Genomic DNA, 18,252 nt, shown 5'->3' on the forward strand with positions numbered 1-18,252 from the left:
TTTCATCTTCATTCCGTTTGTCGAATCAAGTTGCGCTAATGGAGACGGATGCATTTCACATAATTCGCGCTTCATTCAGCCAAGAAGGCCGATCCGGCCAATCGGCTGTATTGAATTGAAGGTTGAAAGAGAGAGAATGAGTGCAGAGAGAGAGAGAGAGGAGCACGCAAAAAAACACAAGCAGAATAGCCGACCGCATGCTTCCTGTGCCAATGGGCCTTTTGGAATTGTCGAGTGTCGGATGTGTCTCCATGTTTCTACGAAGCTCCCGCCCGGTAGTGTAGCAGGTGGATTCCCGTTCAGAAGCGAAACACCATGCCTGCCAAGGGATAGGAGAGACAAAGAAATCCATTAAATTCCACCTTAGCAGCGCAGCAGTGTGAGGAGGGGGGCGTGAGGCTCCACAGCCACCGCTCCGGAGGGCCCGATGTCGGAGTTTGATTGAGTGATTGACAAATCGGTTCGTGCCGTATCGATCGATCTTGCCGTTTCGAGCCGTTTTATCTCGCTCCGTTGCTCGTTCCTTCGCTACGTAAGTTTGGGGTTTCGCGAGCCCTCAATCTCACACCCTGCTGCACCGCCTTCGGAAGAACATTGATTGATATTCCTTTTCACATTTAAAAATAGTTGGCATACAATTCGCATTCATTTCATTCGGTGTCAAAGCCGTTCAACAGCTTTTGTTGCTGGAGTATGTTTTATGAAGTAGAGTGGCAATGCATTGCTGGCAATGGATGGGAAAAACCGAATGCTTCAGACACCCCGAAAACGACCACAACAGAAAACGACCCCAGGTGGTTGTTGTGGCATTGAAATTGGTTTTTGGAAGTGTATATATTTATCTTCACTATTGTGACTTATGAGCATTATTTATGGTTTCTGCGAGTCGTGTTCAACAAGTACTAAGACAATGGTTTGGATGTGCGATTCATTTACCAGCAAAAAATTAGAAAAATTTGTTGATAGACCTTTGTTACAATATTGCACCACCACACACACGCAACATTTTACACTAAACAACTAATTTTTGTTACAACCTAGCTAACAGCGTGAAGCTTTCTCCTTTGTCCCTTTTCATGATGGGCAATATTCTTCGTTCTAGACATGCACCACCATCATCACCATCAGCATCACGTCAAGTCCGAGCACGACAAGGACGAGGACGACGATGACCTGACGGACGACGAGCGGAAGCCGGAAAACTTAATGGGGCATCCGGGACATCTGGGGCAGCATCATCCGTACTACCACCATTCGATGCTCGGGGGACACCACCATCAAACCCATCTTCATCATCAGCAGCAGCAGCAGCAGCATCCGCTGCAGCATCAGCAGCTGCAGCATCATCCACATCACGGCGGTTTGCTGAAGGGCGATATGGACCATTCAAAAAACCAAACGGGCAGCGACTGTGGTGTGCCGATTCCAGCCTCAAAGCCAAAAATCTGGAGTCTGGCCGACACAGCCGCTTGCAAAACGCCACCGCCACACCACCTTCCGCTCCATCTTCAGCACCACCACCATCAGCATCATCCGCACCAGCAGCAGCAGCAGCTCCAGCATCCGCACCAGCACCATCCGCAGCAGCAGCAGCAGCAATCGCATCCTGCGCAGGGCCTGCACGGTTCCTGGATGACCGGTACGAGCGTCGACTATCACCCAAACCAATCGCAGCAGGCGGCCCATCATCTGCAGCAGCAGCACCTGCAGCAGCAATCCTCGCAGCAGACGCAGCATCTCCTGCAACAGCAGCAGCAGCATCATGTGCAGCACCAGGGCAACAGCAATGGGGCGAACAGTATGATGATGATCGGAGACGCCGGTTCGCCCATGAGTATGAGTATGGGAAATACCACCACCAACAACAGCAGCAGCAGCAACACCCCACCCAACAGCCAAGGTATGGGGGGGAGTATGGGCAATGGTATGATGAGCAGTTTCGGGAGTACCCCCTATTCCCGCTATGGGGGGTTTCTAGCCGGAGCTCAACACTACAATACTACCCTCAGCAGCAGCAGCAACAGCAGCAACAGCAGCAATACCAGCAACCACAGCTCGACTACGGGTCCGGTCTTGAACCACCCTACAACGCCAACTTTGCAACAGCAGCAGCAGCATCAAGGCAACAACCTCCAGCAGCAGCAGCAGCAGCAGCAGTCCCAGTCTATGAACAGTACCCCGTCCCAGCAGCAACAACAGTCGATGGGGTTTCCCGAGGTCCAGACCGACACGCCGCCCCAAACTCCGCCGAATATGAAGCTGCCCAGCATGGCGGCGAACCTTCTTACAACCCCTACGACCGGTACTTGCTACAGTAGCACCAACGGCTCAACGCCCAACACGGCTAGCGGAAATGGTAGCAGCAACAACACCAACAACAACAATCCATCCACTGCTAATAACAATGCGGGAGGCTCGAGTAGCGGGTATGCCTCATCTCCGGATTCAATGTCGCAGCAAGGAACGGGCGGCTACTATCGCATGCAGCAACAGCAACAGGAGCAACCGGATGGCTTTAAGCCGTTCTTTAAGAAGTGAGTAGACGCAGGCAGGTTCTTACGTATCGTTGGATGGTTGGAGGATCAATGTCCAGTCCTTTTGCTATGCAGTGATGATCGAGCGAATGGACAAATTATAACTTATATCTTTCATATTTATTTGTAGCTCATCGCAAGTCGGAAACGGTTACGTATCACCGGTTTGAGCTCACTGAATTTTCTGGACCTGGAGGATCACCCGCAGAATAATAAGATATCGATGTGAACCACGAGTCACAAGTAGTCAACAATTGCCACAAAATTCGGAACAGCATCCAGAAGCAGCAACAGACAGAAGTTTACCACAAAGAGACAGAGAGAGAGCTTGTATCGATCGAAACCTTCCCTCCACGAACGACGGGCGGAAAATCCTCCCACCCCGCGCGTGACTTTGATAGTCAGATGTTGTTTTTTGTGGATTAATTCGAAGCAGAAAAGAAGAAAAAGACCGAGTGCGTGCCTGCATGCCTTTCGCCGCGAATGTGAGCGACAAACTCGCCGACATTTGGAGGAACATTATCCATCATCGCTGGAGGTAAAGCACTCTTCTCTTCGCACATCACAGTTCCCCCGAACGTAACAAACCCCAAAACAAAGCTAACCGGAAAAAAAACACATCCCCACTCATCCCACCCACGCAGCCATACGCATTTACGTTCCCTTTCCATTCAAACTCCACCTAGAACGAGGCACAATCCGCCAGCCCAAAAAGCCAGTGCATCAAACTTTCTTCCTCTTAGGCTCTCGCAATGATTAATGATTGTGATACGGCGGAAAATTCGTCACATCCGTCAACGGCACGCCTTCACACACACACACACACCAGCACGCGCGTCATGAATCCATTGGAATAGCCCAGCGGCAGAGCGGGAACGGGTTTCTCGTTTGGTGTTGAGTGGGATTTTCATTTGCGCATCCACCTCAACCGTAACCTTATGACCGTTGCCCGCTGCCTACATACCTAATCCACCCCTGTCTGCACAAAGACAGTGCCTTAAAGTGTGCGCACAATCATCGCACACACACACACACACACACACCGCTCAGCATTCGATGCACGTGTTTCGGCGTGTTTGAAATGTTTGGACAGCGCACCATCGCTCATCCACGTGACAAAATTAATGTCGGAAAACTTTGCCACATTCGTGTTTGTGCCTGTGCTTGTGCCGTCGTAATGCCCCGAGGGAAATGGTTCGAAGGATTACTGTAGGCCAACAGTCACTGCCCGAACAGATTTCCCCCGATGATTGTCGGGCGGTCCCATCAGCATCGGCTGATATTGATAGTGGCACTCAAACGCGAAATAAATTCATTACCGCTGTGTGCTCGTGTAGGCGCAAGGGGACTGAAGTCACCCAAGACGGCACACTTTCGGGTGGTCGCTTTGATGGCTTTTCCCTTAACCCTGCTTTGGCGTTGTTTTGCTATGAAAAGATAACATTTTGCGTTGATATGCTGGCGGTTGGCAGCATTTGCCCAACCTTCCCAAGCTGCCTGCAGCGATGCTGCGACACCTATCGCAAAGTGGAGATCAAATTCAACCTTGCTGTTTGTTTTACAAAGTGTGCACAAGTGCGAGTGTGTTTATTTGTCTGCCACAGTGTCTTATCACATGTACAGCCCAGGAAGGGAGAAGAGAAGGAATTGTCCTTTCTTGAGCATTATTCATCAGCCTTGTGATGTGCGGTTTGATGGATGTTCCGTACTATGCAGCATAACTAAACGCATGAATAGGACCAACCAAGCTCCATGAATGATTCATTCAGATCAGAATGTCAGCGTAAGTGTACGTCGGAAATGGGACTTTATTCCATTTCTACAGCTCATCTCCTTCGTAGCTCCCAACGAAAGATGTTTAATTAGTTCCTTTTAACATCCCTTCAAACCGGACTGGAAGTGAGGCCTCCTCCATGTGCTGACCGTACACAAATTAGTTCAGAGCCGCAAGCGACCTCGCAAGAGAACAGGTTCCGGTGTGTAAGTGTTTCTGTGTCTTGTCTGTGCGATGCCGTGTGCCATGCTTGTCCCGCATCCTCTAGCCACTTACCACCACGTTTTCCGGCCCGAAGCTCTTGCTTTGATCTATCCCTATCCCGCGTGATGGTATCCGGCTGTCCATTCGCCGGTTCCAAACGGTGCGGGATATATTCCTCCTGATTTATAGATGTTCGGGAATAAATTTCCTGATCGCATATTAAATGCCGCACCCCGAAACCGCTAAAGACAAAGGTGATGCCGAGGCAAATAATAAGAGAGAAATGTATGGCAATGGGTGCGACGAGACCGGCGCGGAATGATGGGAGAGGGCGCGAGGGCACGAGGACAGATAAAGTCCTACAGGTTTAGCGACAACAAACATCAACCTACTGTAGGGGCGGGACACGGCCACGGGAGGAAGAGCGGGGAAAGGATCGTCTGATCGTTTGAGCTCTTGCTCAAGGCCAGCGCGTTGCGCGATCCCCAAAAACGCGCGTGGGTTTTATTTATTTAGCTCGCGTTTGAATAAAGGAAAACCTTTGTCCTGCCGTTCGCCGTTTCGGTTCGCTTTTCTCTCGCTCTTTGGTTAAACGTCGATGGCACGCTGGGGAAGAGGAAAGTGGTTGGATGACCGTTGCGACAAGGAAGACGGATGACATGGGGCGAAGATCGCAATGGATCGCGTTCTTTGTCGTTTATCTCGCTCACTCCCGCTTTTGGTGTGGTACCAAAAACACAATCACAAGAAATAACTTAAACCCCTAACAGACTTGAGTGCAGTTCGAGCTTCTAACCGGGGGCCCCGGAAAGTCTGGTTCGGTTGTGAAGCTGTGAAGACTCGCGCTCACGTCTTCGCGTTCCATTCGGTATGCTTTGGATATTCCTTTTTGTTTTATTTGTTTTGAGGAGTACCGACACTCTAGCGGCAAGAAGGTTTATAATGAGACAGTATCGTACCGATGCGATCACTTTTACCTGTGCTGTGAGAGCCGGGAAGGTGGAAAGCGTCCAGTTGAGATCAAGCGCAAACGATCTGAAGTATGCCGAAAACGGTGACATTCGTCCCGGCAGGGCGAGTTCTTCCTCACGCGGACCTGGCTTGTATTAATTCATTCATAAACATTCGAACTAATGATGCTTATCGGTACTGAACGATCGTCTATCTTAATCAACTACTCCGGACATTCCTTCCTCTGTTTGACCGACGCTTCTCAGTCTCACCCGGCGCAGTGGGCTGGTAGTTCTTGTTCGCTGCTTCAATACAGCCGGGGATCGACCATTAATGAACGAACGAACGAAAGCAAGTGGACGCGCCCGTAAACGATCGCTGTTGGTGCGGCATCGCGGCACGGGGAAAGATTAATGCAGACGATCCCAACAATATCATAAATCTCATCTCATCTCGTCTCGTCTCTGCACCTATGCGTCACACCGGTGCGCTGATAACGCCCGGAACGGATGATGATTCTCTGTTCTCTGGAGTTTTGTTTCCCACTCCTACCGGACATTGCGCAATGATCTGCCGTCAGGCGGCATCGGGAATCGAGACGATCATAACTTGTGGCCTCGGTGCTGTTCGCCACCAGGCACGTTTCGGTGAAGGTGTCATAAAATGTGTGAACTTTCTGTGTGAAACTTTAACTGGCTGCGGTGCGGCGTTACTTTTTTTTACGATCGCGTGTGGCGATGGGGTTAAATGGTGCGTGGTGCGAGGATGTTTGCCGAAACGGTTTCGTGATTAACTTCCTGCCACTTCACTGATGAACTTAAACTGTTTATGAGCTTTTTCCTGTCATTAACACCCTATTCCAATCGATTAACACACTATCACTCTTTCAAGCATCAAAATATTATGAAATCAGTCGCTTTCCAACTTTTAAACTTGCATCATGTATTAATATCTCGTTTTATAATTTTCACAAACGTTTACTAATTGTTGTTCTATTTTCTATATTTTTCAGGAAATGGCACAACATATGATCCATGGAGCTACTACTCTACTAATGCAAACAGTACACAGCATACGTTTAATGAATGACGCCCATCACTTCGTACGTAACAAAGGAATGCTCACAAGGATAAGAATCTGGCATGATGGATGCAGTGGACAACAAAGAAGCCTCCTTCGAACGTATACGACACCTGAAGGTGAAGAGACGATTGCGTACAATGCACCTGCGAGCGATGCAGTCAACAAGGCAGACACAGAAACTTTCATTATGTTTAAGTAGAACGTAAAGCATAGGAGTTGCTTGCAACAAATTATGAAGGAGTTAGGGAATGTCCATACACGCTGATCGATAGTTAAGATCATACAGACACGGGCTAAGTGCAACTAGAGAAAATCAATCGAAAAGGAAGGAACTACAATGAATTTCAATCATGTCGAACTGCTGAATTGTGGTCGCAAGAAAGTATGATCTAAAATCGAACACTTCTTTAGCAACACACTCAACAATATGCAGTGTTGTAACTTCAGTTTATTTAGAAATTGCTAAAAAGAGCGACGATGAAGATGACCTCTGCAGTTGCAATAATACGTGCAATTTTACACGCATAATAACAAACCACAAACCTAAAGCAACCGTTTACCGAATTGTTCGACTGTAACAGTTTTGATGTAAAAGCTCCAATAGCGTTAGAATATGAATGCAACATCAACTCCTCTTTTACAAACAGATCTCTCACATTCATTCGATCGTAACATGCACTAGGTCGAGTTCGAGTTTCCACAAGCTTGTACCATTTGTACTTGGGTGGAAAATGCGGATCAGTTCGTACCAAAATTCACGAAGAATAATGTTCAACACAAACAAAACAAAAACAAAAACAAAACATCTTCTTCTGAGAGACGTATTTGTAATCTGTGATAAAAATGGGAAGGAACATTGAGAGCAAACCGCGCTTGGCATTACAACCCTGAATAGTGCGAGGGAAGAGTGAAAAGGCTAGCAAACAGGCAAAACTGGTCCGCATAATGCACGGTTGCATTATAATAGCAATGAGTGTAGATTTTGCTTTTTTTCTTTGTAATTTTTCTGTTTCTCTCTGCGTAAAGAGTAATCGCTGCAAAAAATTGTGCTGCAAAAATGATTGCAATAAGCACAAAATGAATGAAAAAAGCTGTTGTTTTGGTGGAAACAATAATCCCATTTGTACTTTTGCATCCGCTCGGATCCGTTACGGTTTAGGTATGTTAATATATGTAGGTAAAATTTAACCGAGCAATTGAAAAGAAAAATAGACGTGTTGAAGATGCAGTGCAACGACCGACTGCACCCTGTAGCACACACACAGCAATGAATCCTTTGTAAATAGTTAGAAGATTTGTGAAGAGTCCAAAATTGTCGACCGTTCATAGCAGAACAGATAAACCGGTAATTGAGATCAGCATAGCTAAACAGTTTGTACTGAACTCAAGCCGATGTGTAAATAGAAGGAAACGAGTACTGTCTGGACATGGAAATACGCGAAACCACGATAACCAGCAGTACAGACGATTCGATAATGTTGTAAAAATTAAGTAAACGGGGTACGATGTGCTATAAGGTATCGCAAAAAGGTATAGAAAAATTAATTTAGTGTCAAGAATATTTCTGTTAAAAAAAACTAACACGAGCGCGACGGCATAACACATATGATGCGTTAGTACTGTAAAATTATCTACTTTTATACAGTTGTATCACACTAGAGGGATAACAAAAAATATGCAAAGACGGATAATGAACACGAGATGCATAACTATCTAGACAAGGCAAGGCATAAACATCTACACATTGCATTACGAAACACTTTGTACGAATGAGGGTTTACTATTTCATTTCGGGGTTTCATGTGCAAAACGTGACTACAGTTTCCAATCATGCATTGCGCAATCGAAAACGAGAATCATACGTTCTTAAACACATGATGTCGTCCTTAATCACGTCAACTGTGCACATTTGTCCTGGCACAGTGAAAGCATCTAAAATTAAACTCAATCAAGATAGTAAAACGATCGATACAGAAACAGTTCGCAAGCAGGCGCAGCTGGTGAACACATACATATTTGCACGATAGTATTACGCACGTTTGAATACTTCAGTACGGGAGACATCAGATAAAGGCAAGGAATCAGTTCTTTTGCACGCAGTATCGCAATATATGTATATCAAGTACGCATTATATCGCATCATCATGATCATCATCATCCTCATCATCATCACCAACACAACCCAACAAACAGTCAATAGAATCGTCAACAGTATACACAATGAATTCACGCGACCCCCTCTACGTATCCCGAAAAGGCAGTATAAATTATATATATACATATATGAACATATATTTAACGGATGAAGAAAATATAGAAAATAGAAGCGAATATGAAAAAATAACACTTGTGTCTTTATTTAAAATATTGAAAATAGAACGAAAATAGTATTGAATAAGGTTGTGTAAATAATTTATTTTTCCAATTGTAAAGATGCTTTAGAATGGGATATGTCGAATTGGATTAATTGCACTTCTTATTGGAATTCAATAAGGCTCAGAATCATGTTTAGATGTGTTAGAGAATTTAACAGACAAACATAGAAGAAATTAAGTGAATGTTTACAATTGGTAATTTTATATCATTTGTAACGTTTTCCAAAAAGACTTTTTTCAACAATTAAAAAATCCTTAACTTACTTTTTTTTCATGTTGCTAGTAAGACATTTAAAAAAATTGTTTATCAATTAATTTTGTATGTAAAGTAAAATGAAGTTACAAATGAAGGTGTCCATCTGATTAGCCATTTCACTCATCGTTACGCAACTTTCATCTTATTACTTCGAGCTGGCCTCAAGATTCCCATTAATCAGTCAATTCATCATAATTTAAAAATAATATCAAAACCCCGATTTATCTTCCGCATCATTTGCATTTCTCGCAGTTCTTCCTGTCGTTGCGACATAGTGAAAATAAGCGAACCCTATGCGTTGATGCCCGGGCAGGTCGATGTGCTGTTTAGTGCTGCTGGTTGCCAAACATTATCGGGCAGAGTCAAAACACCCCAGCAGAGTGTTGACAATCTAGGGGTCGAACGACGGCATCGTGCATTGCACAGGAAAAGGCGATAAACTCATATTTACAGGGCAACGGGATCGGTCGGCTTGGAAAATCTGTAACTGAAATGTCATGATAAATAACGAAACAATAACCCATCTTATCTTTGCTATAAAAACATTACCCTCGCTAAGCATTGACGTGTATCAAACCAGCAGCAGTCAAGGAGCCGAAGATCCCTTCCATTGGCCACAGTGTCCTTCGAGCTGCGTCTGCTCATACCGTGCGACAAGCGAGATAATAAAGGGGCATGGATTCAATGTCGCATTAATCCTTTTTCCCATCCCAAACGTGCAAGTGCGAATGGGACAGTGTTAAAATTGAATACCGTCAGCTGATTTCGTGAAGAAACCGTGCCAGCTTCTCCGGCTGTTGCTGATTACATATTCAGTTGGCCGTGACATACCGGTGGGTCGAAAGGATGGGGGTATGTAAAATGATAAATTACATTCTAATTACGATGAAAATAACTTCCCTTACATTTTCACCCCATCGTGGGGCCTTTTTTCAGAAAAAAACATTAAAAACACTTTCTACAGCATAATCCAGTGATAGCGACGCAAGCAAACTGTACAATCGATTTTGCATGATGTATTAACGAGGCTCAGAAAAGGGGCAGAGATTTTCGCTGCACTTGTGGGTTTGACAACCGCGACGCTGTCGGCGTACCATGGCCACGGATTTTGCAGCTCAATTCTGGACGATACATCAAGTAGTGGCATCATCATCTATCATTACATCGGACAAGGGATGAAATTGGTGGATGCAGTCAAGGCAACAGCATGGCAGTGCTTCGTCGAAACGTATTTTTAAACACCCAGATGCAAAATAATCTTTTTTAACAGCTTTTGTAAAGGTGACGGAAAACATAGGCGCTGCAAAATGTGTAAAAATGCGTCAAACACAAGGGTGTTAGCAAAATGTTTAGTCGTGTTATGTACCAACACATAACAGTTCCTTACTTAAGATGCCAATAGGGTTTTGCATGAAAATGCAGATTTATTTTCTCAAATGGATATTCAATTAGTAGTAGAGTTAATTTTTATTTCAACTATTTCACATCTGATAAAATGTAGGATCAAAAGCTAAATCAATTCCATTAGGAATACTAGTTGACTATTTTTATAAAAGGATCGAAAAATTGGAATAATATATTCAACAACCATATTAAACATATCATATCAACATATTTAAAAAAAATAGGTCAGAGAATGAGTTTAATCAATGACTACGGGATTGTTTGAAAATACTGTTGAAATCATAGGCGGATTTATCCATCTCGGGTCCCTAAGCGGGGAGCCGACATGGAGCCCCTAATCGTCCCCCAACATGTTTGCAGAGTGGGATGTGTAAACATCCACGTGAATTTTCATTCCAAGCGTCTTTATTCAAAGATTTCTTTTAAAATCGCCAAAATAACCCTTTTCTACAACTATTACACTGCCCTTATTTTTTATGAATATCTTTTTAACGAATAACCCTAATCCTGGAAACCCCTAGAGAGAGAGAGAGAGAGAGAGAGAGAGAGAGAGAGAGAGAGAGAGAGAGAGAGAGAGAGAGAGAGAGAGAGAGAGAGTAAATAAACCTAGTAAACCTGACAAGTACATTTGGAAAGCCTAGCATGAAAAAAGCATTTTATTGATCTGTGCATTTGTATTGGTACATAATTTCTTTGCTCAATCACGAGAGGTGAAATTTACATTCAAGTTTGAGTGTGTTTTCCTATTTCACAGATACAAAAAATAGCCTGAAATTTAAGTATCCTATTTTAATTATTCTGTACTTGTATATCTATATAATAGATGTAAAATTGCTTGTCAGATGCATAAGATAAGAGAAGATAAGTACTTGTATATATTTAGACTTGTCATCCTTGTCATAAATACCATCGACAAAGATCTTTAATTTTTTTAATAAAACGGCCCAGCAACGAAAAATTCTAAAGTGAGAAAGTATGTCGAATTATTTTCAAAGCTATTTGTTAATTTTGATTGCTATAAACGTTATTAACATACATCACATACTTGCTTGTAAGTATGCACTTTAAGAAAGATTTAGTTTTCGGTTAGCATGTGGATCAATAAAACAAATCAATTGCATATAACTGTAAACTAACATGAAGAGGTTAAAATAGGGCCCCCTTTAGGCGTTGGCGGCCCCCGCGGGTGTTTAGTCCGTTGATAGGAAAATCCGCCTCTGGTTAAAATAAATACAGATGTACAGAAATAAATAAATACATACAGAACAAAATACAGTTTTTTTCACTGACAATAAAAGGATATAAAAGAAATCTCTAAATCGAAAAGATCTCACCACCAATAAAATTTAAATGGCCATTATACATTACGAACAATGCTCCCTTTATATCATAAAAAAAGATATTTTAATTTTAGTCTTTTGCCCAAAAAAACACCACCTAGTGTAAACGCTTAATTTGTTTATATGTCTTTATTGAATAGCTTAATTAAAATCCAAGCTGATTGTTTGCAAAATAATCTGTAAATGAATAAGTTTTAGAGAATAATTAGATAATGATAAACTAAAATAATGTCATTGTTTATCAATTATTTAATGTTTGTTTGTAACGAGGATTTAACCAATGATATAGACAAAAACCGATTGAAAGCATAATATATTAAGCTAGACATGATATAGTTTTAAGCTAGTAAATAAGATACCTTTTATTATCTTAGGATAAGATACCTAGGTGGGAATAAACTTTTCTTTGTTTTACAAAAAAAACAAATTATTGAATAAAAGATACCTAATTTAAAGTCCATATCGAATAAAATACTCATTCACTGAATTCGTTTGAAAAAATCAACTATTTCATGTGTAAAATGTTGCTATAAGCACGTTAATTTTTAAGGCAATACGCAGTTTCACACGAGTTGGCAGACAACACATGTATGCTCTTATCACAAAGTATAAAAAAATCTCCCCTTTCATTGGTGAAACATACGTTTTTCTTATCATTAAATATGAGCTTTTTGCGAGGATTAAATTAAGCTACTCATAAATATCAACTAAATATGACATTTCTAGCTTGCTATTCCATATCGAGCTCAAACGAAATCTCCAAAGGTGACAAAACTGTCCCCTATCATCGTTTGCATCCCATTAAACAGGTATAATAATAGTCCACTCTATCTCCAAGAAACACATGTTCCGTGAAAAGACACACCTTTTGGGTGCCATCCTCAAGCAAGTGACGGTTGACATCGCGCGCAGGCATTTTCGCTCCATCAGTCTAGCGTCCCAAACGATACCATCCCAATGATAACCAAAACGCGCAGCTTCACGCCTTCGTTCATTCACGATCGAGTCGATCGAGATCGAGTTGAGTGAAGCTAGTTATGATACGCTTTTAATGTTTTTTTTTGTTCTTTCGAGAACAAAATGCCTCTGAAGCTTCCCTCCGTCTTTATGTTTGTCGACCATTATCGAGCACGATAATTGGTTGGATTGATTTAAGCTTCAAGAAACACAGAGCGAGAGAGAGACACACACATACACTGAAAGAGTGGACCTGTACCATGGCTTCCCTTCTTTACCGTCGTCTTCCAAAATGTTCAAATGCCGTCTGTTCATCAAGGAGAATGTAAATTGAACAAATATTATTATCATGAATCCAATTAATTTGATATTTTATATTATCGCCTACGGTGCTGCGCGGTGGAGGAGCCTCGAATGTTTTGACACGATCGGCACACGGATCGGCTTGTTGGAGGTGGCATTTGTTTCGTTGCGCTAATGCTTCATCTTCGTCCGCTCTCTACTACCCAGACGTTTGGTCACGATCGCCGACCACGCTTGTGCAAACGATGACAAACAGCGGTGAAACATCGCGCCCGTGCGCTTTACTTTTCGTCCGGCTTGGGAGCGTCTGTTTAATGCACAATCTAATCACTAAAAGGTGAATGAGCGTTGAGTTTTAATAAGCAACGGTTTTATCTCTTTATACGCTTGTTTATGACGTGTGGGTGAGATTGTTGCGGTGTGGAATTGTACCGTCGCACGCTCACTGTGCACACACTGCGCCGCAAGACCCGCAAGCTGCCAGATCCGCAATCAAAGCGATGACGCTACGCAGCAAACGCACGCAAGCAGCAACGTTCTGTCGCGCTCTGGGAAACTACAGCCAGTAAGCTGCGTGCGAATGGGCTGCGAGTCTTCGATTCTCGTTCCCTCGTCGCGGGCTGTTGGCTTTTGGTTCCTATGGTCGTTTTTGTTGTTGTTGTTGTTGTTGTACACGCTCTACCTTTACTTCCTTTGCCTGGGAAGGTCCGAGCATTGTCAATTCGATCGAAGCGTTTCTTATCAGTTTTATAACTTATTGCCTCAATTAGCGAATACCGCGCGAATGCCATACTGAAGCAGCCGCTCGGCAAACCCATTCCTCACCCTAGACGACACGGGGAACAGAAACCGTCGACCAAAAGTTCTCACACCAATTCACCAATCCCCAAAATCCTGGCGTTCGATCCACAAGATGTTTGGATTTTCAGGTTGGGGGTTTGCAGACCTAATTTTGGTGGCTTTTTTCGCTCGCTCTCAGCGTGCACCGTCTGCACCGACGACCCCAGAGAATAACAAGAAACACTCGGTAGGATTTATGCAAACTCCTCAATCCAACTCCGACTCGTATTTTAGCCAATCTTATCTTGGTAATGTATTTACCTCACTCGATGGCATGTGTTTGCCTGTCGTTGTTGTGTTCTGTGGGATAGTTTTTTGTTTTGTTCCGTTTTTTTCTGCTCATTTTACTTTGCTCTTTCTATATTGAGCGGTTTGTGGTTTGATTTTATTCAACGTTTTGCAATTTCCTGCACGAGTATGGTTATTTCTTTTCCCCATTCGAAAGATACTGGCCACATATTGTCAGTGTGATCCTGCCTATCGATGGTTTGTGATTCATTGTTTGTCTTTCTATATTGGTCCACGGTCGCAAACGGCGGGGAAAAAAGCCAACAATCAGCGTCTCTTGTGTTTCTCACATACACAATGCTTTAGCTTGAGCTACCATAAAACAAAAGCTGTGGCAACCTGTCTATAGAGCCGAGCAAATCTTTCCGTGAGTTTCCGAGGTAATGTGTCACCGCGACAGCTAAAATCGACGAAAAAAGGGACACAAATGCTTCACGCAATTTAAGAGCATCTGGCAAAAGGACGCGTCTCCCTTCACTTCCTCGCTCCTGCTCCCCCTGAAGCTGGTGGTGTACTGGGTGAGGCAGCAAAAGCGTAACGCAAAGCAAAGCCAAAGCAAAAAGCAAACCCAAACGGACCAACGGTGCGAAGCGGTGTACATAATATATCAGATTTGATTGGAGATACGTGAGAGATATCGTTTTAATGGCCAAATCTTGTTGAAATCAACTAAACGTTAAGTTACACATCAATTAGACACATTTCCATCGTCACCTTGGGCAAGCTGGCGGGAGAGGGGCAGCGGGCGGGAGTACTGTAGTCATGGCAAAAGAGGGGACGGATCAGTACGATGCGATGGATTCGAAATACGGTAACAGTTACGACTCGGTGAAGAAAACCAGGGGGCCCACTGTCGTGTGGAAAGCACTTGCCGATTTGGTAAACGGGAGGGTTGTGAAACGGAAAACGCAAAGGGAAATGCATGTACACGTATCCTTATCGTCGGCGTATGCTAAATGAAAGAAGGAAAACATCAGCCACCTCCCGGTGCCCTCGTTTCGCGTTTGCTACTTTTTTCCAGGTGTGTTCATGCGAAACCCTTCCCAAGCTTTAATCGGGAGTGTGTCTCGGGAAGGGTGAGTGCATGCGTGTGTGTGTGGGTGTGCGCGTATTAAGAGAGAAAGCAAGCGAACATCTTTCGACTCCACTTCGATCGGTTGTTTCCGGAAGAAAATAAAAGTACTCCCAGTCCCGGGAGTTCGGGAGGGGCGTGTGATACAACACTGTTGAATGTTTCTTTTGGGTAGACAGTCGTTCTTTCTCTCTTACTGGTTGTACTGGATGTAGCTAATGGGTTGACGAAGTCTAATGAAGCACTTGACAACTTGCGAGTGCTTCCAGGTGGCTACTGTGACAATGGTAGAATTAATTGATAGTCCATCTAACCATCGAACGGTCCCATTTAATGAAGATTAATTTTTTATCAGGCGCACTAGTGGAGTTGGTTGGATCGAAAAAATAGAACGATGCACCTTGGCTATTTGCAGACACTAGTGCCTCGTATCATTGAGGTATAGAGTGGTAAAGTATAACATTTTTTGCTTATTAAATAATTTATTCATTTGGTTTTCGTTTAATAGTTTATATTACAATATGAGAATATTATGAATTAATACAAAACCTGGTATGGTTTTACGTCTTTATAGGGTATTATAAGCCAAAATAAATTGGTTTAAGGTTAAACTGTGAAATTAAACTCTTAACCATCATCATAAACCGAAAGAATCGTTCGAATTTTGGATAATTTTTCTCTTTCTTTCATTCTATCGATTAATAAAGTACATATTTTTTGTGATTGCTACATTTTGCCTTCTCCGGATTGTTCGAAATCGCTTTTTGCCTACAAAATATTCTCTACGCTAGATGTTTTGGAATCCGTTTCGCAACTGTCTCGTCCCTTTCCGTCCGAGGAGCAAATAAACAACAACACCAACAAGGGTAACAACATGGACATCGATATGTTTTCATTTCGTCTCCGTTATCTAACCATGTATCTGGTGGTGTAGTTTATGAAAAACAATGACATACAAAAAGGGATGAGTCCCTTTTGTGTCCATTACAGTGTGTTCGAAGTGCTTTTTTGCTTTGGCGAGCAAAAGAGTGAGTAGGCGCTAGCGTAGAATGCATTCGATGCTGCTTCGGTAAACGATGGTGTACGATTCCGAGAGTTAATGCCATCTCTAGGGAGAAGACCTTTTCGAGCAGACCGAAAGAGAACGAGAGAGAGTAAGCGCGATAGAGTATTGCATGGTCAGTGTGGTACGCTGTACAGGAAGGACGCGAAGAGGTGTAGATATTGTGTACTAACAGGTTGTTTTCCGTGGCACAACATGAAAAAGAGCTTTCCTCCCGTTCTCAAGGTGATAACGATACCGTTCCGGAATGCTGAATCCCGACCGAGATTATCGATCCAGGCTGACGGGCAGCCAAGGGTCGCCATGGGACGAGACAGTGTACAGCCCGGAAAGCAACAGGGCGCGCACAGAACACAGATAAGCGTGTCTAGACCGAGGGTCGGAAAATTTATCGCTTCCTAGGCTAGTGCTTTTTCTTCTGCGTTTTTTTTCTTCCTTTTCCTTGGTCCCATTCTCTGCCATTAGTTTCATTAGGATGTCCTTTCGATTTCGCTTCATTAAGTGTCCTGTTCGGCTCAAGGGATATGCTGGTTGAGTGATTCGAAAAGGTAGAAGCACCGTCCGTCCCAGTGTCCGTTTGCCCTCCGACGGGGACGAATCATTTAACTTATTCACACTCCCGGTAATTGTCCTGCGCGAACACTGGGAGGGCTGGCCGAAAGGGCGGACAACGGGCACACGAAACCCACACGATCGAGAGTGATCCGCAGACGGGTAACTGAACTTATCCTTTTTTTCAGTTGATAAACCTACGTCCAGTGACGCCATTTGTCCGAGGGACAGGATACAATACGGCTAGACAAGAGACGTGTTCAGGATTGTCCAGGAGCCAGATGACAGTGACACCTGTGTGGGATGGCGCATACGACACTCGAACAGATTCTAGTTCCCATGCTGAAAGAATCCATGTTTTTATGTGTACGTCTTCAACGGATAGTAGTGAAACTTCCAGATACGGACAGTAAGGTATGTTTTTTGTTGTCCCTAATCCTATGAAGCTGTGCAGTATTTTGAGTGGAATGATGTTTCTCTTGTTTTATGATCAGTTAGCCTGGTATCCGTTTATTTCGATCGTATAAATCATTTAGGAACGTTTCGTCTTCTGGATGATTGTGAGAAAGAAAAGGCAATCAATTAAGTGAGATGTTGCTAAAACATTTTCTTTTGTATGATTTAAAAAAATAATAACCAAATGTTCATATTTTGGTTTTTCAATTGTATGAACATTTTTTTTTGTCTTTTATGTGAATTGTATTTAATGTACTCTTTACAATTTTATTTAATGTACTGTCCTCTAAGAATTCTACAAAAATTGATTTATTAACTTTTCGTTATAAAAAATACATAACAAATTTTAATCAATTTCTCAAAATCGTATGCACTAAACATGTTGTAATGCGCAAAACCATAACTAAAATCTAACTCCGTTTGCTTATGTTCTTTTACAGGGCACAACAACCGTGCCGCTGTACAAACTTAAGACCATAGCATGCTGACCAGGTTTTGTCCCACCGTGCGACGAATATGTGTGATGCTATGAGGATTGCATACATTCTGTTGATTGGGGGCATAGCGCGTTTTAACGCAAATATGTATGTTTTTCATGTAATTACAAACTAAAAATGCTATTCATTTGTGATTTGACTGTTTAAAATGATCCTTATTTTTAAACAGATGCAATTAAACATGATACATGCTGGTAACGAGAAAATAAAGCCAACAAATAGATCTAGATTTCAACATATTTTGCAACGCTTTTAAAAGTTGTTGCTATATTTCTTATTTTAATTAACCTGTTATTTTTTATT

The 18,252-nt window shown here is 42.9% G+C and overlaps 1 protein-coding gene across 2 annotated transcripts in view; it reads left to right on the forward strand.

Moving 5' to 3' along the window:
* LOC120908875 (homeobox protein araucan-like) overlaps positions 1–8,890 on the forward strand; it is a 104,182-nt gene extending 95,292 nt beyond the window's left edge. For both annotated transcript variants that reach the window (XM_040320327.1, XM_040320328.1), the window contains exons 5-7: positions 1,103–2,534; positions 2,665–3,072; positions 6,476–8,890. In XM_040320327.1, coding sequence (XP_040176261.1) covers positions 1,103–2,534; positions 2,665–2,704 — 1,472 coding nt within the window. In that variant the 3' untranslated portion in view covers positions 2,705–3,072; positions 6,476–8,890. The remainder of the gene's footprint in view (positions 1–1,102; positions 2,535–2,664; positions 3,073–6,475) is intronic.
* The last annotated feature ends 9,362 nt before the right edge of the window (positions 8,891–18,252 follow it).

Source organism: Anopheles arabiensis, chromosome 2, assembly GCF_016920715.1.
Source record: "Anopheles arabiensis isolate DONGOLA chromosome 2, AaraD3, whole genome shotgun sequence".
NCBI lineage: Eukaryota > Metazoa > Arthropoda > Insecta > Diptera > Culicidae > Anopheles > Anopheles arabiensis.